This window comes from Phyllobates terribilis, unplaced genomic scaffold (genome assembly GCF_046119375.1).
Source record: "Phyllobates terribilis strain yellow unplaced genomic scaffold, ASM4611937v1 Scaffold_7__3_contigs__length_470593459, whole genome shotgun sequence".
Classification (NCBI taxonomy): Eukaryota; Metazoa; Chordata; class Amphibia; order Anura; family Dendrobatidae; genus Phyllobates; species Phyllobates terribilis.
In genome coordinates, this window is record NW_027362767.1 from 246,780,339 (window position 1) to 246,808,328 (window position 27,990).

General features: G+C 48.6%; 1 protein-coding gene and 1 long non-coding RNA gene across 2 annotated transcripts in view; one reads left to right on the top strand and one right to left on the bottom strand.

Moving 5' to 3' along the window:
- The window catches only part of LOC141153109 (uncharacterized), a 42,007-nt gene extending 37,907 nt beyond the window's left edge, over positions 1 to 4,100 (top strand). Inside the window, exon 5 of the long non-coding RNA XR_012247239.1 lies at positions 3,955 to 4,100. This is a non-coding gene — a long non-coding RNA (uncharacterized lncRNA). The remainder of the gene's footprint in view (positions 1 to 3,954) is intronic.
- Positions 4,101 to 13,923: 9,823 nt separating this feature from the next.
- Positions 13,924 to 27,990, bottom strand: part of PMPCA (peptidase, mitochondrial processing subunit alpha) — a 47,650-nt gene continuing 33,583 nt past the window's right edge. The window contains exons 8-13 of the mRNA XM_073640164.1: positions 22,032 to 22,124; positions 21,830 to 21,948; positions 21,576 to 21,666; positions 18,918 to 18,980; positions 18,653 to 18,797; positions 13,924 to 15,139 (exon numbers count right to left, since the gene is read on the bottom strand). Of these exons, the coding sequence (XP_073496265.1) occupies positions 14,970 to 15,139; positions 18,653 to 18,797; positions 18,918 to 18,980; positions 21,576 to 21,666; positions 21,830 to 21,948; positions 22,032 to 22,124 (681 nt within the window). The 3' untranslated portion in view covers positions 13,924 to 14,969. The remainder of the gene's footprint in view (positions 15,140 to 18,652; positions 18,798 to 18,917; positions 18,981 to 21,575; positions 21,667 to 21,829; positions 21,949 to 22,031; positions 22,125 to 27,990) is intronic.

A 27,990-nucleotide genomic window follows, 5' to 3' on the forward strand; every position in this document is an offset into this window, starting at 1 on the left:
GTCAGTCCGAAAAATTGGGCAAACTTTGAAAGTGTCCCCAAGTGCAGTTGCAAAAACCATCAAGCGCTACAAAGAAACTAGCTCACATGAGGACCGCCCCAGGAAAGGAAGACCAAGAGTCACCTCTGCTTCTGAGGATAAGTTTATCCGAGTCACCAGCCTCAGAAATCGCAGGTTAACAGCAACTCAGATTAGAGACCAGGTCAATGCCACACAGAGTTCTAGCAGCAGACACATCTCTACAACAACTGTTAAGAGGAGACTTTGTGCAGCAGGCCTTCATGGTAAAATAGCTGCTAGGAAACCACTGCGTAGGACAGGCAACAAGCAGAAGAGACTTGTTTGGGCTAAAGAACACAAGGAATGGACATTAGACCAGTGGAAATCTGTGCTTTGGTCTGATGAGTCCAAATTTGAGATCTTTGGTTCCAACCACCGTGTCTTTGTGCGACGCAGAAAAGGTGAACGGATGGACTCTACATGCCTGGTTCCCACTGTGAAGCATGGAGGAGGAGGTGTGATGGTGTGGGGGGGCTTTGCTGGTGACACTGTTGGGGATTTATTCAAAATTGAAGGCATACTGAACCAGCATGGCTACCACAGCATCTTGCAGCTTCATGCTATTCCCTCCGGTTTGCGTTTAGTTGGACCATCATTTATTTTTCAACAGGACAATGACCCCAAACACGCCTCCAGGCTGTGTAAGGGCTATTTGACCAAAAAGGAGAGTGATGGGGTGCTACGCCAGATGACCTGGCCTCCACAGTCACCAGACCTGAACCCAATCGAGATGGTTTGAGGTGAGCTGGACCACAGAGTGAAGGCAAAAGGGCCAACAAGTGCTAAGCATCTCTGGGAACTCCTTCAAGATTGTTGGAAGACCATTTCCGGTGACTACCTCTTAAAGCTCATCAAGAGAATGCCAAGAGTGTGCAAAGCAGTCATCAAAGCAAAAGGTGGCTACTTTGAAGAACCTAGAATATAAGACATATTTTCAGTTGTTTCACACTTTTTTGTTAAGTATATAATTCCACATGTGTTAATTCATAGTTTTGATGCCTTCAGTGTGAATGTACAATTTTCATAGTCATGAAAATACCGAAAAATCTTTAAATGAGAAGGTGTGTCCAAACTTTTGGTCTGTACTGTATATGAACTCATGCACGTACAGGGGGATAAGCTCCATGGTAGATTCACTTTAGATTGGGATATGCATGCTATACTCTAAGTTGAACAAGAGGGCACAACCAATGGTGTGGCAGGCCATGCGACTACTATGGGGTCAGTGAGCCAAGGGCTCCCTGCCTGGTGACTACCCACTTCTCCCAACATCTGGTGTATACGTATGACAGAAGTTGGGAGGATTTGTTTGCAGTCAGCTCATGCACCATTTCCCCCTCCATAACTGCTTGGTGCCAGTTGTTTTACACAGCAGACACCTGCTGGTAATTGCTGCGATTTAGCTAAGTCTGATCACAGCAGTATAACCCCTAAGATGCTGTGGTGAACAGCGGCCATGGCATAGAAGTGGTTAGACAGGGGGGGGGGGGGGGTGGCCTCTTTAACCCACTTTGGTCCCCAGCGAAGTGATCCCTAGAATCCGATAGGCTGTTTAATGGCAAATGGGGGCCCTGGGGCTACCCATTTCAGACCATTGCTATGGGTACTCTGGATTTCTGTGTACACTCTAGGCCTATGCCTACACCTACTAATTAGCCTGTCGGGTCAGAATGATAATCCTTAAAATAGGGGACCTTTTCTCTGCATAGAGCCAGGTCTTCAAGGTAGTGGTTTCTGAGCCATCTTGGCACTGCTAAATGGATGGGTAGTTTTGGGATTTGCCATATTGTGGAAAACTACTTTATCAAGCTAGTGTGTGCAATAGTTAAGTCACAAATTCATCGGGACTTGGCCCAAATATGGTTTAGCACCAAGCTCAGACTAGCCATCTGCCCGACTTTGTAGATTCCTGGGAAGCCGCAGTGCTCAAATTCATAGTGGGTCACCGGCCCCATTTTGCTTTGCCACTTACCTTATTTTTCTGCACAGAAGCACTGTGTGCAGCGTTTAGTACTGACCGCTGCTGCGGCGCACACAAGGCTGAATGAAGTTCATAGTCAGCCAGGGCCGGTATCAGCATGTTCTTTGTGGGCTATATTTTGCTCTGTCTTGCTCCCGCCATTGTAACTATGCAGCCAATGTCAGTCGGAGTAGAATCTACTCCTGTGGGTGTCAAGCGGTCTACAGCCTTCAATTTTCCCTCATCTCCAGGGTCTGGGTGAGTTACCGAGATAGGCCCTATGTAATGTCTCTACAGCAGACTCTATGTATATCCGGTGTCTTATACAATTTATAGCAGTCTGTGTATCCTATGTGATGTATACAGCAGTCTCGGTGCATCTTATGTGATGTATACAGCAGAGTCTCAGTGGATCCTAATTGATTTATACACAGCAGACTCAGTGGATCCTGTGAGATGTTTACAGCAGTCTCAGTGGATCTTATGTGATGTATACAGCTGAGGCTTAGTTGATCCTATTGATGTATTCAGCAATAGCAGAGTCTCCATGTATCATATCTGATGTATACAATGGAGTCTTAGTGTACCCTATGTGATGTATACAGCAATCTCAGTGTATCCTATGTGTTGTACACATCAGAATCTCGATGTATCCTGTGTGATGTATACAGCAGTCTGTCTCTTATGTGATGTATACAGCCGAGTCTCAGTGGATCCTATGTGATCTATATGGCAGTTGGTGCTCTGTATATATAGCGTAGAGCTGTGTATATAGTATGGTGATTTTATATATAGTGTAAACTACACTACATACTATTTACACAGGTACATATTCACACTATATAGTGTATGTACAGAGCTATACACTATATACTCTAGTATAGTGTGGAGCTGTATATATACTAAATAGTATATAGTTTATCAGTATATTATATACACAGGAAGGTGTAATTCTCAGTATCTGTGTGTGTGTGTATATGTGTGTGTGTATATAATATATATATATATATATATATATATATATATATAATATATATATAATATATATATATCTCACTGCACAGTACCATTTCTCCTGTCCTGTATACTGGGTGTAAGGCCACGATCACATATGTTCAGTATTTTCCATCGGTATTTGAATAATTAATCCTGGTCAACCTTTTTAAAGAGGTATTTTCAATTATTCTCATCCATGGGATAGAGGATAATTTCCCAATTGCTGGGGTCTGACCACTGGGACCCCCACCAATCCCGAGAACCAGGACTCTGAAGAGCCCCATGTGAATAGAGCGGTGGTCTATGGGATGGAGCGTAATAGGGCACTCTGCTCTACCATAGGATCAAAGTATATTGGTGCTATGTTGACACTAATACAGTTCAAAGTGGCTCTTGCCCCGATTTCTGGGGCACCTAACCAAGGGTCAGGGTCCCATGCACTGCCCGGATATTAGGCACTAGTCATACCACTGTTTTCTTATTTCTTTTTAAATATCGAACTGGCTGTAAATGGTACTGCAAGCTCTCTTCCAGAGAAATAAATGGCAAACTCTTGGTGCAGCTGGCATTACTATTGTTTGGGATGATGATGCCGATTTGTCCTCGTAGGGTAGCAGCAGAAATATAACTCCATGCAACATTTCTGAAACCACAGAAAGAGGATGTGGACCCCGGGAATAGAGATGGGGCTCCCTCACATTCTAAGTACATCCACACCGGCAGTGAAGGGGTGCCTCATGTATCACGCCTTCATCTTCCACCATTGAGCCCGATCCTACAAATATCTCCCCATATTGTGCTAGGAATAGTCTCGCTCCACAATGAGCTGCGCGTCCTGACCATTTGGCGTTCTGCTAGAGCCCAATTCATTGCAGAAGCTAAATTAAAATCCTATTGTGCTGTGTTGTTAATATTTTATGCCCTTGTTTTTTGAACAGTTATTACATGGCATGGTGCCCAATCTGAGTCAAACTTCACAACCATCTGCGGAGATTCAGAAATAGCACAACCAAGCGGCTCCATTTCCCCTTCAACTCACCTTCTGGCCCCGAGCGGCAGGACTGGGAGGGGGAGCGCAAGGATCAGAGGTAACACATGAGCCCGGCCAAGTCAGGCCCTCATTACAGCCAAGTGCTTCACATGGGGCCCCTATTCACTACTTGGGGCCCATTGGGATGTAAAGAGACAGACTAAGCACTTCTTGATGGCACGGGCAGGGTGTTGGGTACCACTGGGCGCTCTATGGACCACAATGAAACGAAGACCTGGTATTGCAAATTAAAGGGTCTTTATATAATGATTTAGATTTATATAAAAGAAAACTTCTGCAATTGTGATACATTGTGTTTCAAGATCTCTGCTTCCTCATAGTGAGTAAAAACACTATCATTGGCTTGAAAAAAAAAATTGCCGTGATCGTAGGAGAAAGTCAAAATGGTTTTGGATGTATCTGAGAATGTTCCCATTCACTGACAGCAAGCAGAGATTCTGGATGCTATGCGCATTTGACGCACAAAACGTATTATAAAGCAATAGGCGGTGTCATTATTTGGTGAATATTCTTTGTATAAAACTGGAAAAATGATCAGATGTGAGAAAGTCATGTATGACGGATTTCTGCTCGTTGTCATTGAATAGGAACCTTCATCATTTACATCCAAAGCATACGTGTCAAACTCCGGCCCGCAGGGTGATTATATTTGGCCCCCGACACCAGAACCACCACCCCTATGTGGGACCCATTACACTGTATGGAGCACTATGTGGTGCCCATTATTCTGTATGGAGGACTATGTGGTGCCCATTACTCTGTATGGAGGACTATGTGGGGCCCATTACTCTGTATGGAGGACTATGTGGGGCCCATTACACTGTATGGAGGACTATGTGGGGCCCATTACACTGTATGGAGGACTATGTGGGGCCCATTACACTGTATGGAGGACTATGTGGGGCCCATTACACTGTATGGAGGACTATGTGGTGCCCATTACTCTGTATGGAGGACTATGTGGGGCCCATTACACTGTATGGAGGACTATGTGGGGCCCATTACACTGTATGGAGCACTATGTGGGGCCCATTACACTGTATGGAGGACTATGTGGTGCCCATTACTCTGTATGGAGGACTAGGTGGGGCCCATTACACTGTATGGAGGACTAGGTGGGGCCCATTATTCTGTATGAAGGACTAGGTGGGGCCCATTACACTGTATGGAGCACTAGGTGGGGCCCATTACACTGAATACGGAGCACTAGGTGGGGCCCATTACACTGAATACGGAGCACTAGGTGGGGCCCATTACACTGAATACGGAGCACTAGGTGGGGCCCATTACACTGAATACGGAGCACTAGGTGGGGCCCATTACACTGAATACGGAGCACTAGGTGGGGCCCATTACACTGAATACGGAGCACTAGGTGGGGCCCATTACACTGAATACGGAGCACTAGGTGGGGCCCATTACACTGAATACGGAGCACTAGGTGGGGCCCATTACACTGAATACTGGTTGTCCCATGACTTTGTCCAAGTTTTCCACTTCGGCCCTCTGTGTTTGAGATTGACATCCCTGCTCCAGAGGATGACACACTGTCCCGGGCGTGTGATGATCACTCAGGAGCATGGCTGGTTGTAAAACACATGTAACAATAATTTCACATGACTAGGACTTGAAAGTTAAGCTTTGAAAGTGGCTATGCAATGACAGCTAGCAGAGATTGTGAAAAATACTAGAATTAATACCGAAAATATATCAGATGATTAAGCTTTATTTACTGACAATCATGAAAACACAAACCCACTGGTGGATCTTATACTCTTCTTTTGTGGAATAGCCAGGAGACCGTTAGTATTGCAGCTTTTGTCCCCCAGCTTTTCTAGAACCCTGAATAAATAGGGTAGTTTTGTAATTACACATATTATACGGGCAAACTTAATCAGATTTGACATTGAGGGGCCTCGGAAAGCTGGGTGACATTCATCACATGTAGGGTACATCGCTGCTATCAGACCGCCGTCCTTATGCCATCTCTATCTCTATACAGTATGTCTTTTAGTTCCTACAAGGAGAAAGCAAAGTGGCTGGGACACAAACATTAACATACATGATGATGCGATACAAAGGGGCTTGTGATGCCACAATAAGGGTGTGTAAAGTAGTGTTCAAAATATTAGCAGTGTGTTCTAAAACATGAGTTAAGCACAAAATCTTTATACCAGTTTTTATTTCCAGGCATTGGGAACATTGCACACGGTTTTCTAATTCAAAACATGAAGAGAAATGTAGATAATTTAACTACTTTACAGAAAATAACAAAAAATGAACACTGGGCTGTTCTAAAAAATAGCAGTGTCTGCATTTGTCTTTACAAACTCGCAATATGTCTCTTTTTTGAGGATTTGGAATTGCTGTGAATCCCTAACCTCCTATTTAGTTGTTACCCACAGTTTTTTAGAACTGCTTCACATCTATGTTGCATAGAGTCAACCAACTTCTGGCCCCTATCACCTGTTGTTCCAGCTCAGGATTCTTTGACTACATCCCAGACTTTTTTGGCATTTGTTGACTTTGCCTCAGAAACGGCATTTGTTGATGTCACCCCACAAGTGTTCTATCGGATTAAGGTCCGGAAATTGGGCTGGTCACTCCATAACCTCAATTTTGTTGGACTGGAACCAAGATTTTGCTCATTTACTGGTGTATTTAGGGTCATTGTCTTATTAAAACACTCATTTCAAGGGCATATCCTCTTCAGCATAAGGCAACATGACCTCTTCCAGTATTTTAATTTATGCAAACTGGTCCATGATCCCTGGTATGCGGTAAATAGGTCCGGCATCATAGTAAGAGGAACATTCCTATATCATGTTACTTGCACCACCATGCTTCACTGTCTGCAGGGTGTACTGTAGCTTGAATGCAGAATTTGGGGGTCGTCTGATGAACTGTCTGCGGCCCTTGGACCCAATAAGAAAAATTTTAATTTCATCAGTCCACAAAATGTTTCTCCATTTCTCTTTAGGCCAGTTGATATGTTCTTTGGCAATTTGTATCCACTTCAGTACATGTCTTTTTATTAACAGTGGGACTTTGCGGGGAGTTCTTGCTATCAGATTAGCTTCACACAGGCGTCTTCTAACTGTCACAGTACTCACAGGTAACTTGAGACTGTCTTTGATCATCCTGGAGCTGATCATTGGCTGAGCCTTTGCCATTCTGGTTATTCTTCCATCCATTCAAATGGTAGTCTTTCGTTTTCTTCCATGCCTCTTATTTTGCTTTCTATTTTAAAGCATTGGAGATCATTTTAGCTGAACAGCCGATCATTGTCTGCACTTCTTTATAAGTTTTACCTTCTCCAATCAACTTTTTAATCAAAGTACACTGTTCTTCTGAACAATGTCTCGAACGACCCATATTTCTCAGGCTTTCAAGGAGAAATGCATGTACAACATGTGCTGGCTTCACCCTTAAATAAGGGCCACCTGATTCACACCTGTTTCTTCACAGAATGATTGACCTCACTAATTGAACTCCACACTGCTATTATATTGAACACACCCCGTACAATTATTCAGATATACAGACTCAAGAACCTGCAGATCATGAATGCTGAGTCTGGTGGTTTTCTTAGAATCTACTTCACCAACTGGTAAATTTTTGACATGTGGTGATAGAATTTATACCAAAAACAGTGATTAATCTGCTTAGTCATATTGGACTGCTATTATTTTGAATAATATACAATACACTGTATACTTTGGGAACCGAATTTCCAATGTATATAAACTAGAAAATGAAGCAACTTGGCCTATAGTCTTGATTAAAAATCTGCTACCGTTTTGTGTATACAGCTACTATGAAGAGCTATCTGTCTCCATAGTTACAGACTACAAACCTTATGTAATCACATTTTTGCCCTCCTTTTTCTAGTGCCTACAAGTAGAAAAAAGTGGGGTGAGAAAAGTGTGGAGTAATGGTTGACTACAGAATCATACGGTAACGAGTTTGTGTGTAGCCAGTAATTATGGAAATGCATACATCTGAATAGGGTATATATACACAAAGCAGACAGAGAATTTTCATCTTTCCCCTGTTAGTGAAATTAAATATTACGGGTCGGCCATTTTAAAAGATGGCCGACCAGGTAATACATGAATGGGTTCGGTCTGCCAAAACAATAGCCACTCTTAATTAGCTTGTGACCCTGCCTTTATGTGGTCGTTACACCCTATTGGGGCACACTGTTGTAAGACGAAACTGCTACCAGAATGTTTGAAAAGAAAGCATGTATGTAATGGGGGACATTGGTTACTATGGAATTGAGCCATTGCCCGTAGCAACCAATCAGGTCACAGCTTACATTCTCCAAAAGCCTTCTGAGAAATGAGAGGCGGAATCTGATTGGTTGTTAAGGGTAACTGCTCCATTTCTCAGCAGATTAGGTGAAATGAGGCCTAGTATATGTGGGAACGACATTGCGCTCCTAGTTTCCGCTGTCTGTGCAGCATGTTTATCTTTTTCTAGTTTGTAGCTGCCGCCTGGAGCAGCCTTGGAGGGATACATCTTAAATATGTAACATGCATAAAATTTTTACAATCTGCAGTTTTGCACAATTTAAATAGCTAATAATTGTATATACAATACGCCTGGCTATAAACATCACATTGCGGATAATTAGCATATAGAACTGCAGGTGGGAAATCTCCCGTCTTGTGCAAAAAAAAAAAATCCATCTCTCCTCAGTTTATTTTTGGTATCAAATAAGATAATTCAGCGACGTCTGGATAAGATGCTGCGGCCATAATGTCCTCCTTATTTACAACGCATAAAACATGAACGTGAGCGCAGCGACTTCCAGAGACCTATGTAAACGAAAGCATCCCACCACATAGGACTATGGATGCAAGTGACTTGTTAGAATTTAAAGGGACGGTGTGCTGTAACTGCTCTTCAAGGAAGTTATTCCCATCTTCATAAATGGTTGTCAGATAGTGCTTGAAAATACAAGACCTTTTGCTCATGAGAACTTACCTATTCTTAAGATATTAACATTTTTGTTTACAGCTCGTTGCCTTGGAGACCGACCACCACTGCCAGACACCGCGCTTATAAGCTCTCTTCTATTCAGCTGGTAATCACTGTTTTGAAGCTGGTCAGGATCGCTGGAGGCGCTGTTACCTCCTAATCGCGACCTGCACTGCTTACAAGTTAGACAGCAGCGGTGGTCGGCCTCCCGGACAGCAGCGGTGGTCGGCCTCCCAGGCAGTGAGTTGTAAACAAACGAAAAAGTTTCTCAAGAACTGTTACAAATTCTAATAAGTGGTTAATTGCAAAAGTGTTTTTTTTTTTTTTTTACAAACCCTACCCAAAGATATTAATCTATGAAGATGAAAATATCCCTTTAAATTTTATTTAACAGTAATTGGAACAGTATTGTGTAAATTAAGTACTGCCCCACACTAATTATGAGGAGTGGGGGGAGGGGCTCAGTTTTTTCTAAGATTCAATATTTTATTATGATGCTTTTATTAAAGGGGTTGTCACCAATTAAAAAAAACATGGCTTTCTTTGCCTGAATTAAGCACCACTTCTGTTTACCGATTAATATTGCAGCTTGGTTCCATTGAAGTACATACCACCTATAGACAGGAGTGGCGCTGTTTTCGGTAGAAGGCAGCCATGTTTTCGGAATTCTGGACAAACACCCTTTAAAATTGTTTGCTTAATGTTTCATCTTCTCATACATATCTATGAAAAGTCACCAATTTCAGCAAGAAAGACCCCTTATCCTACGTGTATGGGGTCCGCCGACAGATGGAGGAGTTAGAGGAACATGTTGAATTTCAACATCCGATCCTGAGTGGCGATAATCTGGTGACAGGGGTGTCCAACAATGGATTACTCCCCTCTCCCTATAAGAAACATATGCATGCTCGGCCAAGTTGTGCATGCATGTATATGGGAAAGTGTATGGGCACAAACATGATTGCTTACTTTTAAAGGGGTTGAACAAGATAAGAAAAACATGGCTGGTTTCTCTTCTAGAAATAGCGCCACCCTTATCAGACTGTGTGTGGTATTACAACAATAGAATTTAGCCGCAATACCAGACACGATCCATGGACAAGGGTGGAGCTGTGCCTAGAAGTAACCAGACATATTTGGCTAATCTTGTACAGCACCTTTAACAACCCATAGATGGAGCAAGCGTTGTTGGCTTTGGCTATATTTTGTATAGAAAAATAATTTAATTGCGGTCTCTCAATGTACCAATGCCTGCACTTTTGTTTGCAATATTCAATCTAAAACTTTCAATTATAAATGATAAGCAGGCACCACTAGGGGGCGCTCACAGCAGATACAATATGACCACTTCTGTGGCCAGCTCCCCCTAGAGGCAGGTACAGAATTCATGCTTGCTCTTATTTTATCAGTGCACTATTATAATGTTATGTATCTTACCTTGTAGTTCATATACAGCTTTCTCCACCCTGGAGTAGGATGAACCGATAAGTGGTCAGAAATCTTCATGGTGGAGGGTTCCCAGTCATAGCTGCTGTTTATCCCAGCAGGATTCAGCGCCGTGGAGAGCGACATGACAGGTGTGTGCAGGACAAGGGGGACACGCTGTGCGATTAATGCTGCCATCCCATGAGACTGGCATTGCAATGTAGGCTGAGCCAGTAACCGTTCTATTCCAGGGAAAGCTGGGTGAGAACCAATCTAATTAAGTGGTGAATTCTGCATACGGTTGAAGCAATGATTGCACTGTAATGAAAGTGAATGGGGTCACATTGCAACAAACAAGTCGCACAGTTGGGACCGGTTGGATTTTTTTTGCAATTGTCACGGACCCCCAATGAGGCCGCCATTCACTTGCATTTATGCTATGGCATTCAGTGATCTTTGGCCCTGTGACCTTTGTGGACCCCCCATGAGGCCCCTGTTCCTATGCATTTATGCTGTGGCATTCAGTGATCTTTGGCCCTATGACCTTTGTGGCCCCGGCCTAATGAGGTAGATTTGTCATCCGGGACACTATCATAGGTGCTGGGTTAAAGGTCACTTCATAATCAGTAAAGGAAGTCGAGCCATGTGGCGCTGTATGTTGATGATCTGACCTGTGGATCCTCCATACTATCAGCACCATGGACAGAGGCAGGAGCCTGAATCCAGAATATCAATACAGTGATCAGATTTTATGTATGGGCCAGTACAGTACATGCACTCCGCCATCTATAGAGCCATAATATATTGTACCCCTGGTACTTGCTAGGACTGTTGCATTTGTCTCCAATCCGATACAGTTCCTTTGTTTTGCAGTAACAGCGCCTTTTTTGTCAACAGGTTGTGTCTGTTACTGCAGCTTGCTAAATTCAAATGAATGGCAATGAGCTGCAGTACCTTATACAACCACTGGACAGAGTAACGCTGTTTTTTCTAATTCTATACAACTCTTTAGTAATAAAAATTGCATTTTTTTTTAGTGTGAACACAACCTTACTAAATAGTTTACAGTATTCTCCAATGATTGTTACCTTCCACCTTGGTATACTAGGAGTTGATTAAAGGGGTTGTCCAGGATTTAAAAAAAAAACAAAATGTGGCTGCTTTCTTCTCAAAACAGTGCCACGTGTGTTCACAGGTCATGTGTGGTAATGCAGTTCAGTCCAAGCTGCATTAGTAGAAAAAACCCATGGCCAGATGAGGTACTGTATTTGGGAGGAGGGAAGCAGCCATATATGTCTAATCCTATGGAATCAGCGATGTATTAGTTGTCCTGATAAGTCTGCTTTAGCAGTCATATGATTAGTTTTGCATAGTGTTCCTCAGCTATTCCTCCTGGAAATGCATGAATAATTAACTGTTTACCGTTCTTCAGCCATGTGACTGGTAAGTAAATATAATTGTGTTCACTATCTTTTTAGTCATGTAACAGTCACTTTATCCTTATGTACTGTGGCCGTGACCTGGGGTTACAGGTGACTTGTCTGTCATTACATGACTGATGGTGGAGAATCAGAATTGGCCTGGTTTAGGTGTATTTTAGAAACTGGCTGCAACAAGCCACCTGCCATCACTAGAGAACAGAAGCCGATCTGCAGCACCCAGCTGTGACCTCTACATATTGTAGGGGGCTGTGCTGTTCCGGCTCCTTTCAATGTTTTTATTGGGCTAATAATAGCTGATCAGTGAGAGCGCCACATTCCCACCACTCTGATATTGATGTCCTGTACAAGAATGACTGCATTTATCTGTACAACCCCTGGTAAAAATTATGGAATCACCGGGCTCGGAGGATGTTCATTCAGTTGTTTAATGTTGTTGAAAAAAAGCAGATCGCAGACATGGCACAAAACTAAAGTCATTTCAAATGGCAACTTTAGGGCTTTAAGAAACACTAAAAGAAATCAAGATTAAAATGTGGTACTCAGTAAGGGTAATTTTTTTCAGACCAAGCAGAGGGAAAAAATTATGGAATCACTCAATTCTGAGGAAAATATTATGGAATCACCCTGTAAATTGTAATTTCCAAAACTGACACCTGCATCAAATTAGATCTCCTCGTTAGTCTGCATCTAAAAAGGAGTGATCACACCTTGGAGAGCTGTTGTACCAAGTGGACAGACATGAATCATGGCTCCAACACGAGAGATGTCAATTGAAACAAAGGAGAGGATTATCAAACTCTGCGTTCAGAATCGCCCGATCTATCAATATAAAAAAACAATTAATCCGATCGGTAAACGGCGTAACAAGAAAAAAATTCTAAACGCCAGAATTAAGTTTTTTGGTCGCAGCAACATTACAATAAAATGCAATAACGGGCGATCAAAACATCAGATCTACCACAAAAATGGTATCAGTAAAAACTTCAACTGGACGTGCAAAAAATAAGCCCTCACCTGGCTCCAGGTCCCGAAAAATGGAGATGCTACAGGTCTTGGAAAATGGTGCTTTTTTTTTTATTATTATTTTTTAGCAAATTTTGGATTTTTTTTTCACCACTTAAATAAAAAACAACTTATACATGTTTAGTGTCTACGAACTCGTAATGACCTGGAGAATCATAATGGCAGGTCAGTTGTAGCATTCAGTGAACGTGGTAAAAAAAAAAAAAAAGCAAAAAAACAAACAGCTGTGGTATTGCACTTTTTTTGCAATTTCACCGCACTTGCAATTTTTTTCCCATACACGATATGGAGAACTAGTAATGGCGTTGAAAAGCACAACTCGTCCCGCAAAAAATAAGCCCTCACACGGCCATATTAACCAAGAAATAAAAACGCTATGGCTCTGGGAAGAAGGGGAGCAAAAAACGAAAATGCAAAAACGGAAAATCGCAGGGTTGCGAAGGGGTTAAACAACTGAATGAACATCCTCCGAGCCCGATGATTCCATAATTTTTGCCAGGGGTTGTAGTTAATACCGTAAAGACACAGCTCCACCTGTTAATTGTTTACATGCAGGCAAGGTGCAATTCTTTAAAATAGCCACAAGATGTCACTGGTTCTTCCGTGCTTGCCACCTTCTTGCATTAGGTCTGCCATCAGTCTGATGGAGGAGACTCCTGAGAATGAAGGGCTGCAGTGCTGCTCCAGGATCTCCCTCTTCTGTTTTCCTGCACTCCTGGCCACCACAATTACTAGAGGGGTAGCATGTCAATTGCCTTACAGGCAGTTAAGGACATACAGCATTAGTCTAACACTATGCCCACTTACTTGGGGTTGGTGGCGGTCTGACCTCTGGATCTCCCAACCTTGGACAGTGCCCAGTGGACCTCCTCCTTAAGTGTTGTATTATGAGGTTGCACAGACATGATACCATTGGTACCAGAGTCCAGGTTTCTATATTGTTGCCCCTTGAAGAATGACTCATTTCTAGTGACTCCGCCTTATTGTACAAGTAGTTTATAATTAGAAAATAATAACTGTAGAGAGGTTCATGATGCACAACATCGCCCCTGACTTGTACCTTAGAAGACCAACACTGTAGAGCAGGGGTCTTCAACATGCGGGCGCACCCCCCCCACCTCTACCTCTACCTCTAGCCATTGGAAAACTACAACTCCTAATAAGCTAGCAGCTGTAGTTCCCCACTGGTTGGAAAGAAATGCTGGAGCCATGGTTATGGCTGATGTACAGTATCGCTGTAGCCTGGCTAATGACACAACCTGGTATAATGGATCCGGGTGATAACACAGGAGACGGCAGAAGATGGTCTCTATAGGACATCACAAGGTAATGATACACCAAGCACACAAAACAAGATGGGGGGAGGAGGGGTGTTTCCTCTGACTTGTCTTAAACTAGCACAATACAATCCAAAAAGGTTGGGGGGGGTTACTTTTTGGCATCTACCATGTTGGAGAATTTGTTTAAGAAAACATGGTTAAGGTTCCTCAAAAAAACACCTCCATGGCATTGAAAAGGGGCAATCACATCATCCGGCCGGATTCACACATCAGTGTTTCACGGCCTGAGTACTGAGCCTGATGCAGCGATCGGTCGCGGGTCTCCGGCCTGAACTCACTGTCATATATGCCCATGACGCTGCGATATAATGCTCAGGAGACCCTACCCATCCGGTCCGCACACAGACTGCAAATCACTGATGTATGAATCTGGCCTTAACAAGTAAAATTGCAAAGTTATTGGTTTCTTTTTTAACATGCAATTTTCCACTTTACCTCATTACAAATCCTCTTTTTACAAGAATGGCAGGGGGCACTTAGAGGACCCCCTTAAGATTGACATACACACCAGCGTAATAGACTCGGGATCCTTACATAATTCCTGGCTCCGACTCCTCAGACGGTGAAATCTACTGAAGCCAATAAGTCACTTTATCACTGACGAAAACCCGATATACAGCAGCGGGTGCAGGGCGGACCCCGCCCCGAGTAGGATATGTTCACATCACTTCTGTACAGGGCACGGCCTATCGAAAGAGCCTGTACGATCGCGGCAGACGTCCGTCCTTGCTGGAAAGCGCGGCCTGAATCTGATCGTAATCCGGTAACTCAGACAGATCGCCCAGTGCAGCGACTGCAGGCTTACTCCTCAGCATTTTAGTGGCCACTCTCTTTATGTCACTAGCCTGCACCTTGCCTGAAAGAATCAGATATACACACAGCCTTTAAAACCATTTCCAGTTTTGCAAACAATTTTTTTTTTTTTTTTTTTTTTACTGCTCCAATGCATCGGTCATAAAAACATAATGCAGCTTTGCAGACAGTCATGTGTATAAGTAAATCACCGTTTGCTGTATACAGCGCACATGCAGATTTGTGTTGGCTGGAAAGTTTTATACAGCAGTTGGCCCATCGGCCACGTCAGTAATCTGTAGCCACTGGACAGGAGCCCTGAGAATCACCTCCTAGCTGAAGGCATCTGCGGATCTTCTTTTGATTACATGTGCGTCACACCAGGCCGGCTACAGTCACACCAGGCCGGCTAATCAAGAGAAGAGCTGCTGATGCCGTCTGTGCCCTCCACTTGCTGCTTCAAGGAATTGTTTTAAAGACATCCATGCCTTAAATAAAAAAATTCAAACAATTCCTTGAAGCACCAAGGGGATGCCGCACTGACCGCTCCAGGACTGGCTGTGATTGGCCGATGACGTGCTCTGCTTGTCACCTGACACGAGTTTTTGGTGGGTGCTGGTAGGAGGACACGCCTCTGTTTATAATTTTAAATACATCCAGGTCTAAAAATTTTTTTTTTTTAGTGTCAAAGAGTGACATTAGGTAACACTACTAAAGCTAATGTGTATGAGAGGCTATGTAAGATTTGCACACACAGAGAAGGGGCTGCCTTAATCAGGAGTGGGTAGCCGCGAGGTCCCACCCCACAGCCAGGGGCCGGTAGCCGCGAGGTCCCACCCCACAGCCAGGGGCCGGTAGCCGCGAGGTCCCACCCCACAGCCAGGGGCCGGTAGCCGCGAGGTCCCACCCCACAGCCAGGGGCCGGTAGCCGCGAGGTCCCACCCCACAGCCAGGGGCCGGTAGCCGCGAGGTCCCACCCCACAGCCAGGGGCCGGTAGCCGCGAGGTCCCACCCCACAGCCAGGGGCCGGTAGCCGCGAGGTCCCACCCCACAGCCAGGGGCCGGTAGCCGCGAGGTCCCACCCCACAGCCAGGGGCCGGTAGCCGCGAGGTCCCACCCCACAGCCAGGGGCCGGTAGCCGCGAGGTCCCACCCCACAGCCAGGGGCCGGTAGCCGCGAGGTCCCACCCCACAGCCAGGGGCCGGTAGCCGCGAGGTCCCAGCCCACAGCCAGGGGCCGGTAGCCGCGAGGTCCCACCCCACAGCCAGGGGCCGGTAGCCGCGAGGTCCCACCCCACAGCCAGGGGCCGGTAGCCGCGAGGTCCCACCCCACAGCCAGGGGCCGGTAGCCGCGAGGTCCCACCCCACAGCCAGGGGCGGGTAGCCGCGAGGTCCCACCCCACAGCCAGGGGCGGGTAGCCGCGAGGTCCCACCCCACAGCCAGGGGCGGGTAGCCGCGAGGTCCCACCCCACAGCCAGGGGCGGGTAGCCGCGAGGTCCCACCCCACAGTCAGGGGCGGGTAGCCGCGAGGTCCCACCCCACAGTCAGGAGCGGGTAGCCGCGAGGTCCCACCCCACAGTCAGGAGCGGGTAGCCGCGAGGTCCCACCCCACAGTCAGGAGCGGGTAGCCGCGAGGTCCCACCCCACAGTCAGGAGCGGGTAGCCGCGAGGTCCCACCCCACAGTCAGGAGCGGGTAGCCGCGAGGTCCCACCCCACAGTCAGGAGCGGGTAGCCGCGAGGTCCCACCCCACAGTCAGGAGCGGGTAGCCGCGAGGTCCCACCCCACAGTCAGGAGCGGGTAGCCGCGAGGTCCCACCCCACAGTCAGGAGCGGGTAGCCGCGAGGTCCCACCCCACAGTCAGGAGCGGGTAGCCGCGAGGTCCCACCCCACAGTCAGGAGCGGGTAGCCGCGAGGTCCCACCCCACAGTCAGGAGCGGGTAGCCGCGAGGTCCCACCCCACAGTCAGGAGAGGGTAGCCGCGAGGTCCCACCCCACAGTCAGGAGAGGGTAGCCGCGAGGTCCCACCCCACAGTCAGGAGAGGGTAGCCGCGAGGTCCCACCCCACAGTCAGGAGAGGGTAGCCGCGAGGTCCCACCCCACAGTCAGGAGAGGGTAGCCGCGAGGTCCCACCCCACAGTCAGGAGAGGGTAGCCGCGAGGTCCCACCCCACAGTCAGGAGAGGGTAGCCGCGAGGTCCCACCCCACAGTCAGGAGAGGGTAGCCGCGAGGTCCCACCCCACAGTCAGGAGAGGGTAGCCGCGAGGTCCCACCCCACAGTCAGGAGAGGGTAGCCGCGAGGTCCCACCCCACAGTCAGGAGAGGGTAGCCGCGAGGTCCCACCCCACAGTCAGGAGAGGGTAGCCGCGAGGTCCCACCCCACAGTCAGGAGAGGGTAGCCGCGAGGTCCCACCCCACAGTCAGGAGAGGGTAGCCGCGAGGTCCCACCCCACAGTCAGGAGAGGGTAGCCGCGAGGTCCCACCCCACAGTCAGGAGAGGGTAGCCGCGAGGTCCCACCCCACAGTCAGGAGAGGGTAGCCGCGAGGTCCCACCCCACAGTCAGGAGAGGGTAGCCGCGAGGTCCCACCCCACAGTCAGGAGAGGGTAGCCGCGAGGTCCCACCCCACAGTCAGGAGAGGGTAGCCGCGAGGTCCCACCCCACAGTCAGGAGAGGGTAGCCGCGAGGTCCCACCCCACAGTCAGGAGAGGGTAGCCGCGAGGTCCCACCCCACAGTCAGGAGAGGGTAGCCGCGAGGTCCCACCCCACAGTCAGGAGAGGGTAGCCGCGAGGTCCCACCCCACAGTCAGGAGAGGGTAGCCGCGAGGTCCCACCCCACAGTCAGGAGAGGGTAGCCGCGAGGTCCCACCCCACAGTCAGGAGAGGGTAGCCGCGAGGTCCCACCCCACAGTCAGGAGAGGGTAGCCGCGAGGTCCCACCCCACAGTCAGGAGAGGGTAGCCGCGAGGTCCCACCCCACAGTCAGGAGAGGGTAGCCGCGAGGTCCCACCCCACAGTCAGGAGAGGGTAGCCGCGAGGTCCCACCCCACAGTCAGGAGAGGGTAGCCGCGAGGTCCCACCCCACAGTCAGGAGAGGGTAGCCGCGAGGTCCCACCCCACAGTCAGGAGAGGGTAGCCGCGAGGTCCCACCCCACAGTCAGGAGCGGGTAGCCGCGAGGTCCCACCCCACAGTCAGGAGAGGGTAGCCGCGAGGTCCCACCCCACAGTCAGGAGAGGGTAGCCGCGAGGTCCCACCCCACAGTCAGGAGAGGGTAGCCGCGAGGTCCCACCCCACAGTCAGGAGAGGGTAGCCGCGAGGTCCCACCCCACAGTCAGGAGCGGACGGTCGTAAGGTTCCACACCACAATCAGGAGTGGGTAGCCGCGAGGTCCCACCCCACAGTCAGGAGCGGAAGGTCGTAAGGTTCCACACCACAATCAGGAGAGGGTAGCCGCGAGGTCCCACCCCACAGTCAGGAGCGGACGGTCGTAAGGTCCTACACCACAATCAGGAGAGGGTAGTCGTGAGGTCGTACAGCTAAAAGGTCCTATTACAGTAGACTGCTCAGCCAGATACTCACTGATGAGCGAGCAGAGCTCATGAGGAAGCTTCCTCTTCCCCGTGGCCAGAACCTGCCTCCCAACATCCTCAAAGATGACCGGTCTGGACTCCAGGTTCATCATTAGCATGGACTTTAGCTGGGTCTTTGCCCGATCGAGTTCAACCTGAATAAAAGAGAAAAACATCCGAAGCTCAGGCCGAGCAGCACAGAACCGCACCCACCATATGATGATGTCCCCGACCATCAACAGAAGGAGAAATGAGCTCTTCAATGGCATACCGACCTCCCCTACTGATCCGGCCATCAGTATGAACTCCCGAGTGATGATTTCCACCATTTCTCTCACCTGCAAATTATAAAAAAAAAAAAAAAAAAAGAGAATGTAAAACTTAAAAAAAAAAAGAAAAAAGAATGAAACAATAGAAAGCGACAAAGCCCAAGACAAAAGTGAATAGCACAATATATGCCAAATAAAGGTAATGGAAACAGCAGAGCGTCCGTGTGTCCTTCATATCATATGATCATTGCATACAAGTATAATTGTCAGGATATTCCCAACTTAAAAGTCACCAGAATTCACAGTACAAGCTGTGGATAGATATCTGGCCTGATGAGGCTGGTGTACTTGTTTTGAAAATCCATGTCAGAAGGGCAGTACAATAAAGGTTTTCCCATCTGATACTGAGTCCTGTTCATTTGGGACCTTCAAAAATGATTCTGACAAAGGTTTTTAAAATAAGTATACCGGCCTAATCAGGTCTAAGATCTATTTAATAATGGATGCAGCTTGTACTGTGAAATCTGATGACGTACATATTCTTTAAAAAGGGTGTGTAAACACAAAATGACTGTTCAAACCAAGCGCAGTCGCTCAGTACCCCCTTGGTGAGGCCAAACACTTCACTAACCCTTCCCAACTACTTATTTTCCATCCATCCTCACCCTCCAATCCACTGACAGCAACTGGCGGAGGGCAGGGATAGATGAAAAACAAAAGGGTGGGAAGGTGCGCTGAACTGTTTGGCCACGCCAAGGGTGCATCAAGTGCATGTGCTTGGTTTGAACAGTCATTTAAGCATCTTCTATCAGTGACCACATTTGCAAATCCTTCATATATAGAGTTAATATTTGGTGTGGGAGATACAAACGTATGCTGGGCAGGGCAGATGCCGACAAAAAATATTTGATGGGCGGCAGATATCTGACCAATTATTAGCACGAATGCACGATGCTCACTAGGAGTAACTGTTCACACCTGATGAAAGATTGGGCAGGAGGGTAACCCTGAAGGTACAATGTTACTCACTTACAAATGAAGCTCCCAAAAGGTGGGGGTCCCAGAGGTGGGATCTGTACCTATCAGGCATGTATGGTGTGCCCTAGAATATGCCATAAATGCTTAAAACAGGACTACCCTAAAATAAGCAAAAGGCAAGATCCTGCTGATCAGGATGAGAAGGTGCACTCAGACATCAAATGGTTAAGCTTAGAGTACTGGAAGACCCTCAAAATCCCACAAGGTGTAACAGGAGGATGAGGGTGAATGTTTTCTGGAAGGGGAACCATAGGAGCTAAAAAAGGACCTGAACTACTGGAACAAGCCATAAGATTTAGAAGCATTTGGATTGCGCCCACCCCAGATTTTATAGACTCTGTAAGGCCAACTAGTCTACTAGTAAATGTACAAGATATCTGGGAACATAATGGGGCCAAGGTGGTTATACTAAATGTGCAAAACAGGCCAAGATCGAAGGACGTGAGAGGAATACTGGGCAAGATTAACTACTGATATGTCAGCCCTTAGGAAGGTGGCAGCAAAAATTCAGCTGGTAAATCCCGGGACAGTATTATGCCAGAGTCTGGGTGAAGGTACAACCAGGTAGAGCAGTGTTAATTCTGGAAGAGCCTTACAATGCTACAGAGAGTCCCAAGACCCTCACAATTACCCACAGGATAGATGAGAAGTGTCTGAGCATCAGGGGATCATGAGAACAGGGATCCTGTGTTCCCCATTTAACTGGAGCAGTGCAGTGCCATTCATTGTCTACATGACTGACAAAGAGAGACAGAGTCCTATAGACAATGAATGGAGGGACGAGAGGTGCTCATCCCCCGTCATGTGGATAGGTGAGAATTTGTCAGTACCAAGCAGCAACTGCAGACGAGCCAGCGATGAGAAGGCACACCAACACTGTGAACAGCACACAGCTGGGCTGCTGCAATGAGCGCTCTCATTGCCGACTCCTGTCTGCAGCCACCGCTTGGTACTGTACTACAGACAGGAGCCAGCGATGAGAGTGCACACTGACACTCTGATTTGTGGGGGTGGCTGGTGTCGGACCCCCACCAATCTGCTGTTGATGAACTATCCTAAGAAAAACCATCATCATTGTACTCTCATCGCTGGCTCCTGTCTCTATTACAGTTCCAAGCAGCAACTGCAAACAGGAGCCAGCGATGAGCGCGCACAACGAGGACGCTTTTTCTTAGGATAGGTCATCAACAGCAGATTGGTGGGGGTACGACACCAGCCGCCCCCACAAATCACAGTGTCAGTGTGCACTCATCACTGACGACCCTTTTTCTTAGGATAGGTCATCAACATCAGATTGTGGGGTCCGACAGCAGCCACCCCCACCAATCTTGTGTTTCCATCTCCAGCAGTGGATGTAAGCAGTGTTCAGCTCTGTGCAATATGTGGATGCCGCTTTTGTTACTGCGGCTCAGCTCCTATTCAGATGAACGGGAGATGATCGGCAATGTCCGGCTGCTGACGGAGATGGTAACAGTTGACTGGTGAGGGTGCCGGATATCGGACCCCCCATGATCTGATATTAAGGACCTAAATTGTACTGGAAATGCTCTTTAGCAGATTGTAGATTGGTGCAGATTCCCTTAAAATCCTCTCTCTGGGGCAAGTTATTGTGGGCGGAGGTCTCACCTGGCGAGGGTCAGCGCTGGCATGTATACACAGGAGTCCAGTGTCTTCATAACTGTGGTGGTAAGAGGTAGCGTTATACATCCAGTGGTGCCTGCAGAGACATGGAAGTGGTCTTACCAATCTGCATCACAGACCCCACATGTGGTTTTAATAAAATGGAGACTCCGGCAGGTGTCAAAACGTGATTCATAATACAGTATGGAAATAACAGGTAAGGGGTGGAGGGCGGGATGATGAAGATGTTGGGGTCTCACCTGTTGAGAACATTTAGGTACAATCTGGTGAACATGCCTTTCCCCGGTCCTCCGGCAGAGAAGGAGCCTCCACCGCCCATCATCATATTCAGGACAGCAAATGGGATGAAATCATCTTCCTATCGGAGGACACGTGATGGGATTAGGGACATGAGCGCAGAGATTTTTCATCATTTATAATGATTGTAAGGTGGATGATTACCAGGAAAGAGCAGCTCTCCAGGCCGATCATGATGTGTGACAGCTCCGGGATGGGGGTGGGCCCCAGACTGACGTCAGACATGTCCTTCTCCACCTGGAAAACAAGAGGAAGGCAATACAGACTGAGGGGCAAACACCCCGAAACACATAGCTGCAAATGCACTGTCTGATTTGACTTCCTAGTCATGTGTCAAGGCCCTTTAAAGAGTCAATTTTGACTTTTAGCATTGCTACCCACAATAGGTGGTGCTAGAGTCCCGTCCTCATTTTTTCTTAAGAGACTAGCTGCACATGAAAGTTATAGAGGGATTTTTGGTACTCACCGTAAAATCTCTTTCTCGGAGCCTTCATTGGGGGACACAGGACCATGGGGTGTATGCTGCTGTCGCTAGGAGGTTGACACTAGGCAAAAAAAGAAAAATGGCTCCTCCTCCGCAGTATACACCCACCGACAGGCACCAAGCTCACCAGTTAGTGGCTAGAGCAGTAGGAGAAGCACAAAATAACCAACTATGTAATGCCCGACAGGGCACAACCGTGAAAAACTAAATGAGATGCTCAACGGGACATATGTCCAAAAACAGGGAGGGTGCTGTGTCCCCCAATGAAGGCTCCAAGAAAGATATTTTACGGTGAGTACCAAAAATCCCTCTATCGCTTCATTGGGGGACACAGGACTATGGGACATCCCAAAGCAGTCCCTTGGGTGGGAGAACAGAAGATAGTCACAGACTAGGTCAGATTTCGGCAACTGCCGCCTGCAGAACCTTCCGTCCAAGACTGGCATCAGCCGAAGAATAAGTGTGGACTTTGTAAAACCTTGAAAAGGTGTGAAGAGAAGACCACGTTGCGGCCTTGCAGATTTGAGAGGCCGAAGCCTGATGGCGGACCGCCCAAGAGGCCCCCACCGCCCTGGTGGAGTGAGCCCTTACTCCGGGAGGGGGAGGTTTGCCCGAGATGCGATGTGCCTCCAAGATGGTCGAACGTATCCAACGGGCGATGGTTGACTTGGAAGCAGAGAGACCCTTGCGATACCCCTCAGGGATGGCAAAAAGGGCATCCGAGCGCCGAAGGGAGGACGTTCTGGAAAGGTACACACGTAGAGCTCTGACCAGGTCCAGTTTGTGCAGGGACTTCTCCCGTGGATGCACTGGAGCAGGGCAAGAGGAAGGCAAAACGATGTCCTCATTAATGTGAAAAGCGGAAACCACCTTTGGCAAAAAGGAAGGCACCGGCCTGAGCACTACTTTGTCTTGATGGAAGACCAGAAAAGGCGACCAACAAGAGAGGGCTGCGAGTTCTGCGACCCTTCTAATAGAGGTAACAGCCACCAGAAAAGCCACCTTCCAGGAAAGGAGAGAGGCTGGAATGTCCTGAATGGGTTCAAATGGAGGCTGTTGTAGGACGCTTAGGGCCATATTAAGGTCCCATGGTTCCACTGGAGGGCGATAGGGGGGCGCCAGGTGAGCCACCCCTTGTAGAAACGTCCTGACCTGAGGACGGCTAGCTAAGTTACGTTGGAATAGAATGGACAAGGCCGAAACTTGGCCCTTGAGAGTGCTGAGAGATAGTCCCGCCTCTAGGCCAGACTGAAGAAAGGCCAAAATGAGTGGCAAAGAAAAGGACATAGGAGTCAGCTGATCTTGTTCGCAGTGACGAAAAAAGGCTCTCCAAGTTCTGTGGTATATGCGCGAGGTAGCGGGTTTTCTGGCGTTAATTAGGGTCTGAATGACATTGTCAGTAAAGCCCGCTGCCTTCAACACCGCGGCTTCAACGGCCATACCATTATATTCAGAGAAAGAGAACTCTGATGAAGAATAGGACCCTGAGAGAGAAGGTCCGGACGGTCTGGTAGTCTCCAGGGGGAGTCGACAAGCAGATTTACCAGATCTGCGTACCAGACGCGTCTGGGCCAATCTGGGGCTACTAGGAGGACTGGTACTCCGTCTTGACCTTTTTGATGACTTGAGGGATCAAAGGTAGAGGTGGAATGAGATAGGGCAGTTGGAACTGTGACCATGATATGACTAGCGCGTCCTGGGCGATTGCTAGCGGATCACGGGACCGAGCTACAAAGGACAGAACCTTGTGGTTTAACCGGGATGCCATGAGGTCGACGTCCGGCGTGCCCCATCGTAAGCAGATTTGGTGAAACACCTCGGGATGGAGAGACCATTCTCCTGAGGCGAGGCCCTGCCGACTGAGAAAGTTGGCCGCCCAGTTGTCGACCCCTGGAATGTGGACTGCTGAGATGGCCGGGACCATCTTCTCGGCCCAAAGTAGCACTCTTGCCACCTCTTTTAGGACGGGCTTACTGCGCGTTCCTCCCTGATGGTTTATGTATGCCACGGCCGTGGCATTGTCCGATTGTACACGGACTGGGAACCCTACCAGGATCTTCTGCCAGTGACGCAACGGCAGGTAAATCGCCCTTATTTCCAGAATATTGATGGGGAGGGAGACTTCGTGGGGACTCCACCGGCCCTGGACCATGTGTTGTAGAAATACTGCCCCCCAACCGATGAGACTGGCATCGGTCGTGACCACCTGCCAGCGAAGCGGAAGGAATGATCTTCCGGGTCTGAAGGAAGAAGGGTGGGACCACCAGGTTAGCGACAGTCTTACTTGACGAGGTAACTTGATGCGTCGATCTAAAGATGAAAGATTCTTGTCCCAAGCTGAGAGAAGGGCTAGTTGAAGAGACCGGGTATGGAACTGGGCAAACGGAACTGCCTCCATGGCTGCTACCATCTTTCCCAGGACACTCATGCATAGGCGAAGGGAGTGTGGACTTGGGTCGGAGAGGATGTGGATTCCTTGTCGTAGGGAGTTCATCTTTTCCCTTGGAAGGAGGACCCGGGCACGGGTCGTGTCGAACTGCATCCCTATGAAGGTTAAGCGTTGGGATGGGACCAGGGAGGATTTGTCCGTGTTGATCAGCCAGCCTAACTGGGAGAGAGTGTTCAAGGTGATCTGGAGACTGTGGAGACAGTCCCTGAACGTGGGACCTTTGATTAACAGGTCGTTGAGGTAGGGGATGATTACAATTCCCCTTGTTCGAAGAATGGCTATAACTGTCGCCATCACCTTCGTGAAAACCCTCGGGGCTGTGGCGAGGCCGAAGGGGAGGGCAGTGAACTGGTAATGCGCTTTCTTGAAGGAAAAGCGTAGGAACTTCTGATGTGACGTGCAGATTGGGATGTGAAGGTATGCATCCTGAATGTCCACTGAACATAGATATTCCCCGGCCTCCATTGAGGCGATTACCGACCTGAGGGACTCCATCCTGAACTGTCGGATGCGTACATGTCTGTTTAACTGTTTGAGGTCCAGAATAGGACGCAGTGAGCCGTCCTTTTTTGGGACGACGAAGAGATTTGAGTAAAAAACGGAAAACCTTTCCTGAACGGGAACCGGGACTATGACTCCTGAGCGCAGAAGAGAAGTGATGGCTTGAAGGAAACCGGGAAGCAGAGATGGTTGTGGGGGGCGGGACCTGAGAAAACGTGATCGTGGGCTGGAATCGAACTTGATTTTGTAGCCGGAAGTCACAATTTCTTTGACCCAGGCATCCTCTATTGCCGGGAGCCAAGAATCTGTGAACAGAAGGAGACGGCCGCCCACCCTGGGAGAAGTCCCAGGTGGGAGTGACCCGTCATGTTGAGGAAAACCTGTTGGATCGTGATCCAGAGGACTTGGAGGAGCGACTCTTTGGGCACCAGTTAGGCGTGGGCCTAAAGGAGGGTTTACAACTGTCCCGCTGTGCTGGAGTACGGTCCTGTTGAGAGGAGGGGTTCGGTTGAGAGAACTGACGAAAGGACCGGAACTGAAGGGGGTGTCTCCTAGGAAAAGGGAGTTTGGGTCTGGGGGAGAGAGGTGCTCTTACCCCCAGTAGCATCAGAGATGATCTGATCTAGCTTGGAGCCAAACAGCCTGGAACCCTGAAAAGGAAGATTAATTAACGATCTTTTGGAAGCCGGGTCGGCGTTCCAGGCTTTAAGCCAAAGAATTCTACGTAAGACAAAGAGATTACTGGAAACCCGGGCTGAGCATGCAGCGGAGTCGAGGGACGCCGTAAGCAGATATTTTCCGGCGTGGCCGATTTGATCAGCTAAGTCGGCCAGATCGTCCGGGGAGGCGCCTGCTAGGATGCCCTGTCTGAGCTGTTTGGCCCATGCGGACACCGCTTTTGATACCCAAGTTGAGGCGAAGGAAGGGCAAAGGGAGATGCCCACGGCCTCAAAGGCTGACTTAGCCAAGGCCTCAACCTGTCTATCCGTGGTATCCTTAAGGGAGGAACCATCCGGAAGAGACAGTACCGCCTTGGCGGAAAGGCGAGAGACCGGAGAATCCACAGATGGGGACTCCGTCCATTTGCCGACAAGGTCATGGTTAAAGGGGTATAGGACGTTTAACTGTTTCTTTCCTGTAAAGCGCTTTTCTGGATGCTCCCACTGCTTTTGAAAAACGCTGTCAAATTCTGCATGGTTAGAAAAAGTGTGTGCGGGACGCTTAATCTTTTTGAAGGAAACTGAGTAGTCCCAGGAAGGGCTCTCGTCTTCTGTAACATGCAGAGTCTGATTGACAGCCGTTATAAGGCTGTCTATCATGTCCTGGACCTTGGAATACTGGTCTGAGTCAGAACCAGAGTCTGAATCTGAAGCAGAGTTAGGTCCCGGGGCGATCTCCGGGGAAGAGGTGTGAGACGCAGGGAGCAACTTGGAGTCTGGAGAGCTGGAGGATGAGCTTGCGTGAGTCCGTTTCTGAGAACGTGCCGTCAGTCTGCCCCTGTGAGGAGGGGGCAGGGGTGCCTGCGAATCGTCTGTGGGGACGTTCGGAGCGCTGGTGGCCGTGGATAATATAGGCAAACGTTCTGGCAAGCGTTCTAAGACCTGCACCAGAGATTGAGAAACCTTGGTGAGGTCAGAGACAGACTGACATAGCAACAGTCCACTCCGGAGGGGAGGGGGTTACCACGTCCTGAGCGGCGGTGGGATCTTGGGGTGCCAGCATGGCGGGAGGTTTGCAGGTCGAGCAGAAGGCCGTAGTGAGACCCGCGGGCCACTTAGTACCGCAAAGAGCACAGGCGTAGTATGTGACAATGTGAGAGGGACGGACTGAGGGCTCCCTGGGTTTGGGCATATGTGGATGACCAGGGATACTGCAGAGGGGAGCGATGTGAGCAGGGAGGGGTGGGGGTCGTGTGTCAGGACAGAGCCTACCCAATCCTGCAGAGAAGCGGTCCCGTGTCCCCCTGAAGGCTCCGAAGGTGAGGCTGGAGTGGGTCACAGTAGGTGCTGACGGAGTAGAGAGCTGCGTGCGGCAGAGTGATGGCGTCGTGCAGAGGACGCTCGTTGATGACGGAGCGCGTGAGGCTCCGATAGGCAGATGGGAGGGGGGGCGGGCTTGAGAGGCCCCTCGATGATAGGTCTGCGGAAGGCACGAGGGAAGCGCTGTTAAGCGCCATGTTTGGTGAGAGGGGGAGGGGGGAGGAAGGCGGCTAACGCCGGGGGGCTGGGACCTGCAGCTGAAAGGCAGGGAAGTACCTGTCCTAGCGGGTGCGGGAATCGTCCCTTCCTTTCTCCTCCTGAGGATGGTCTCAGGATGCCTTCCTGGATAGGGGGGGATCCTGGCTTTTCCTTCTTCCTACACTGTCCGGTCCTGGACAGTGCAGGAGACGGTGTCGACCCCAGAAAACTGGGGGAAGGTCACCCGCAGGGACCACCGTCTCCCTCCCAGGCCGCTCCGAGGAGGGGGCTGGGGTGGGGAACAGGCTAGGACTGGCCACCGAAATCACCCTGAGACACCCTAAGGTGACAGGGGATAAGTCCTGCCCAGCGGGTCCGAGAGTGGGCGATGTGGGGGTAGCCACATTGCTCTCTCGGTCGCTAGTGGGTTAACAGGGGACGCAGTGTGCCCTGTTAGCCTGAAGAGCTGTATCTGAAAGAGAAAAAACAAAC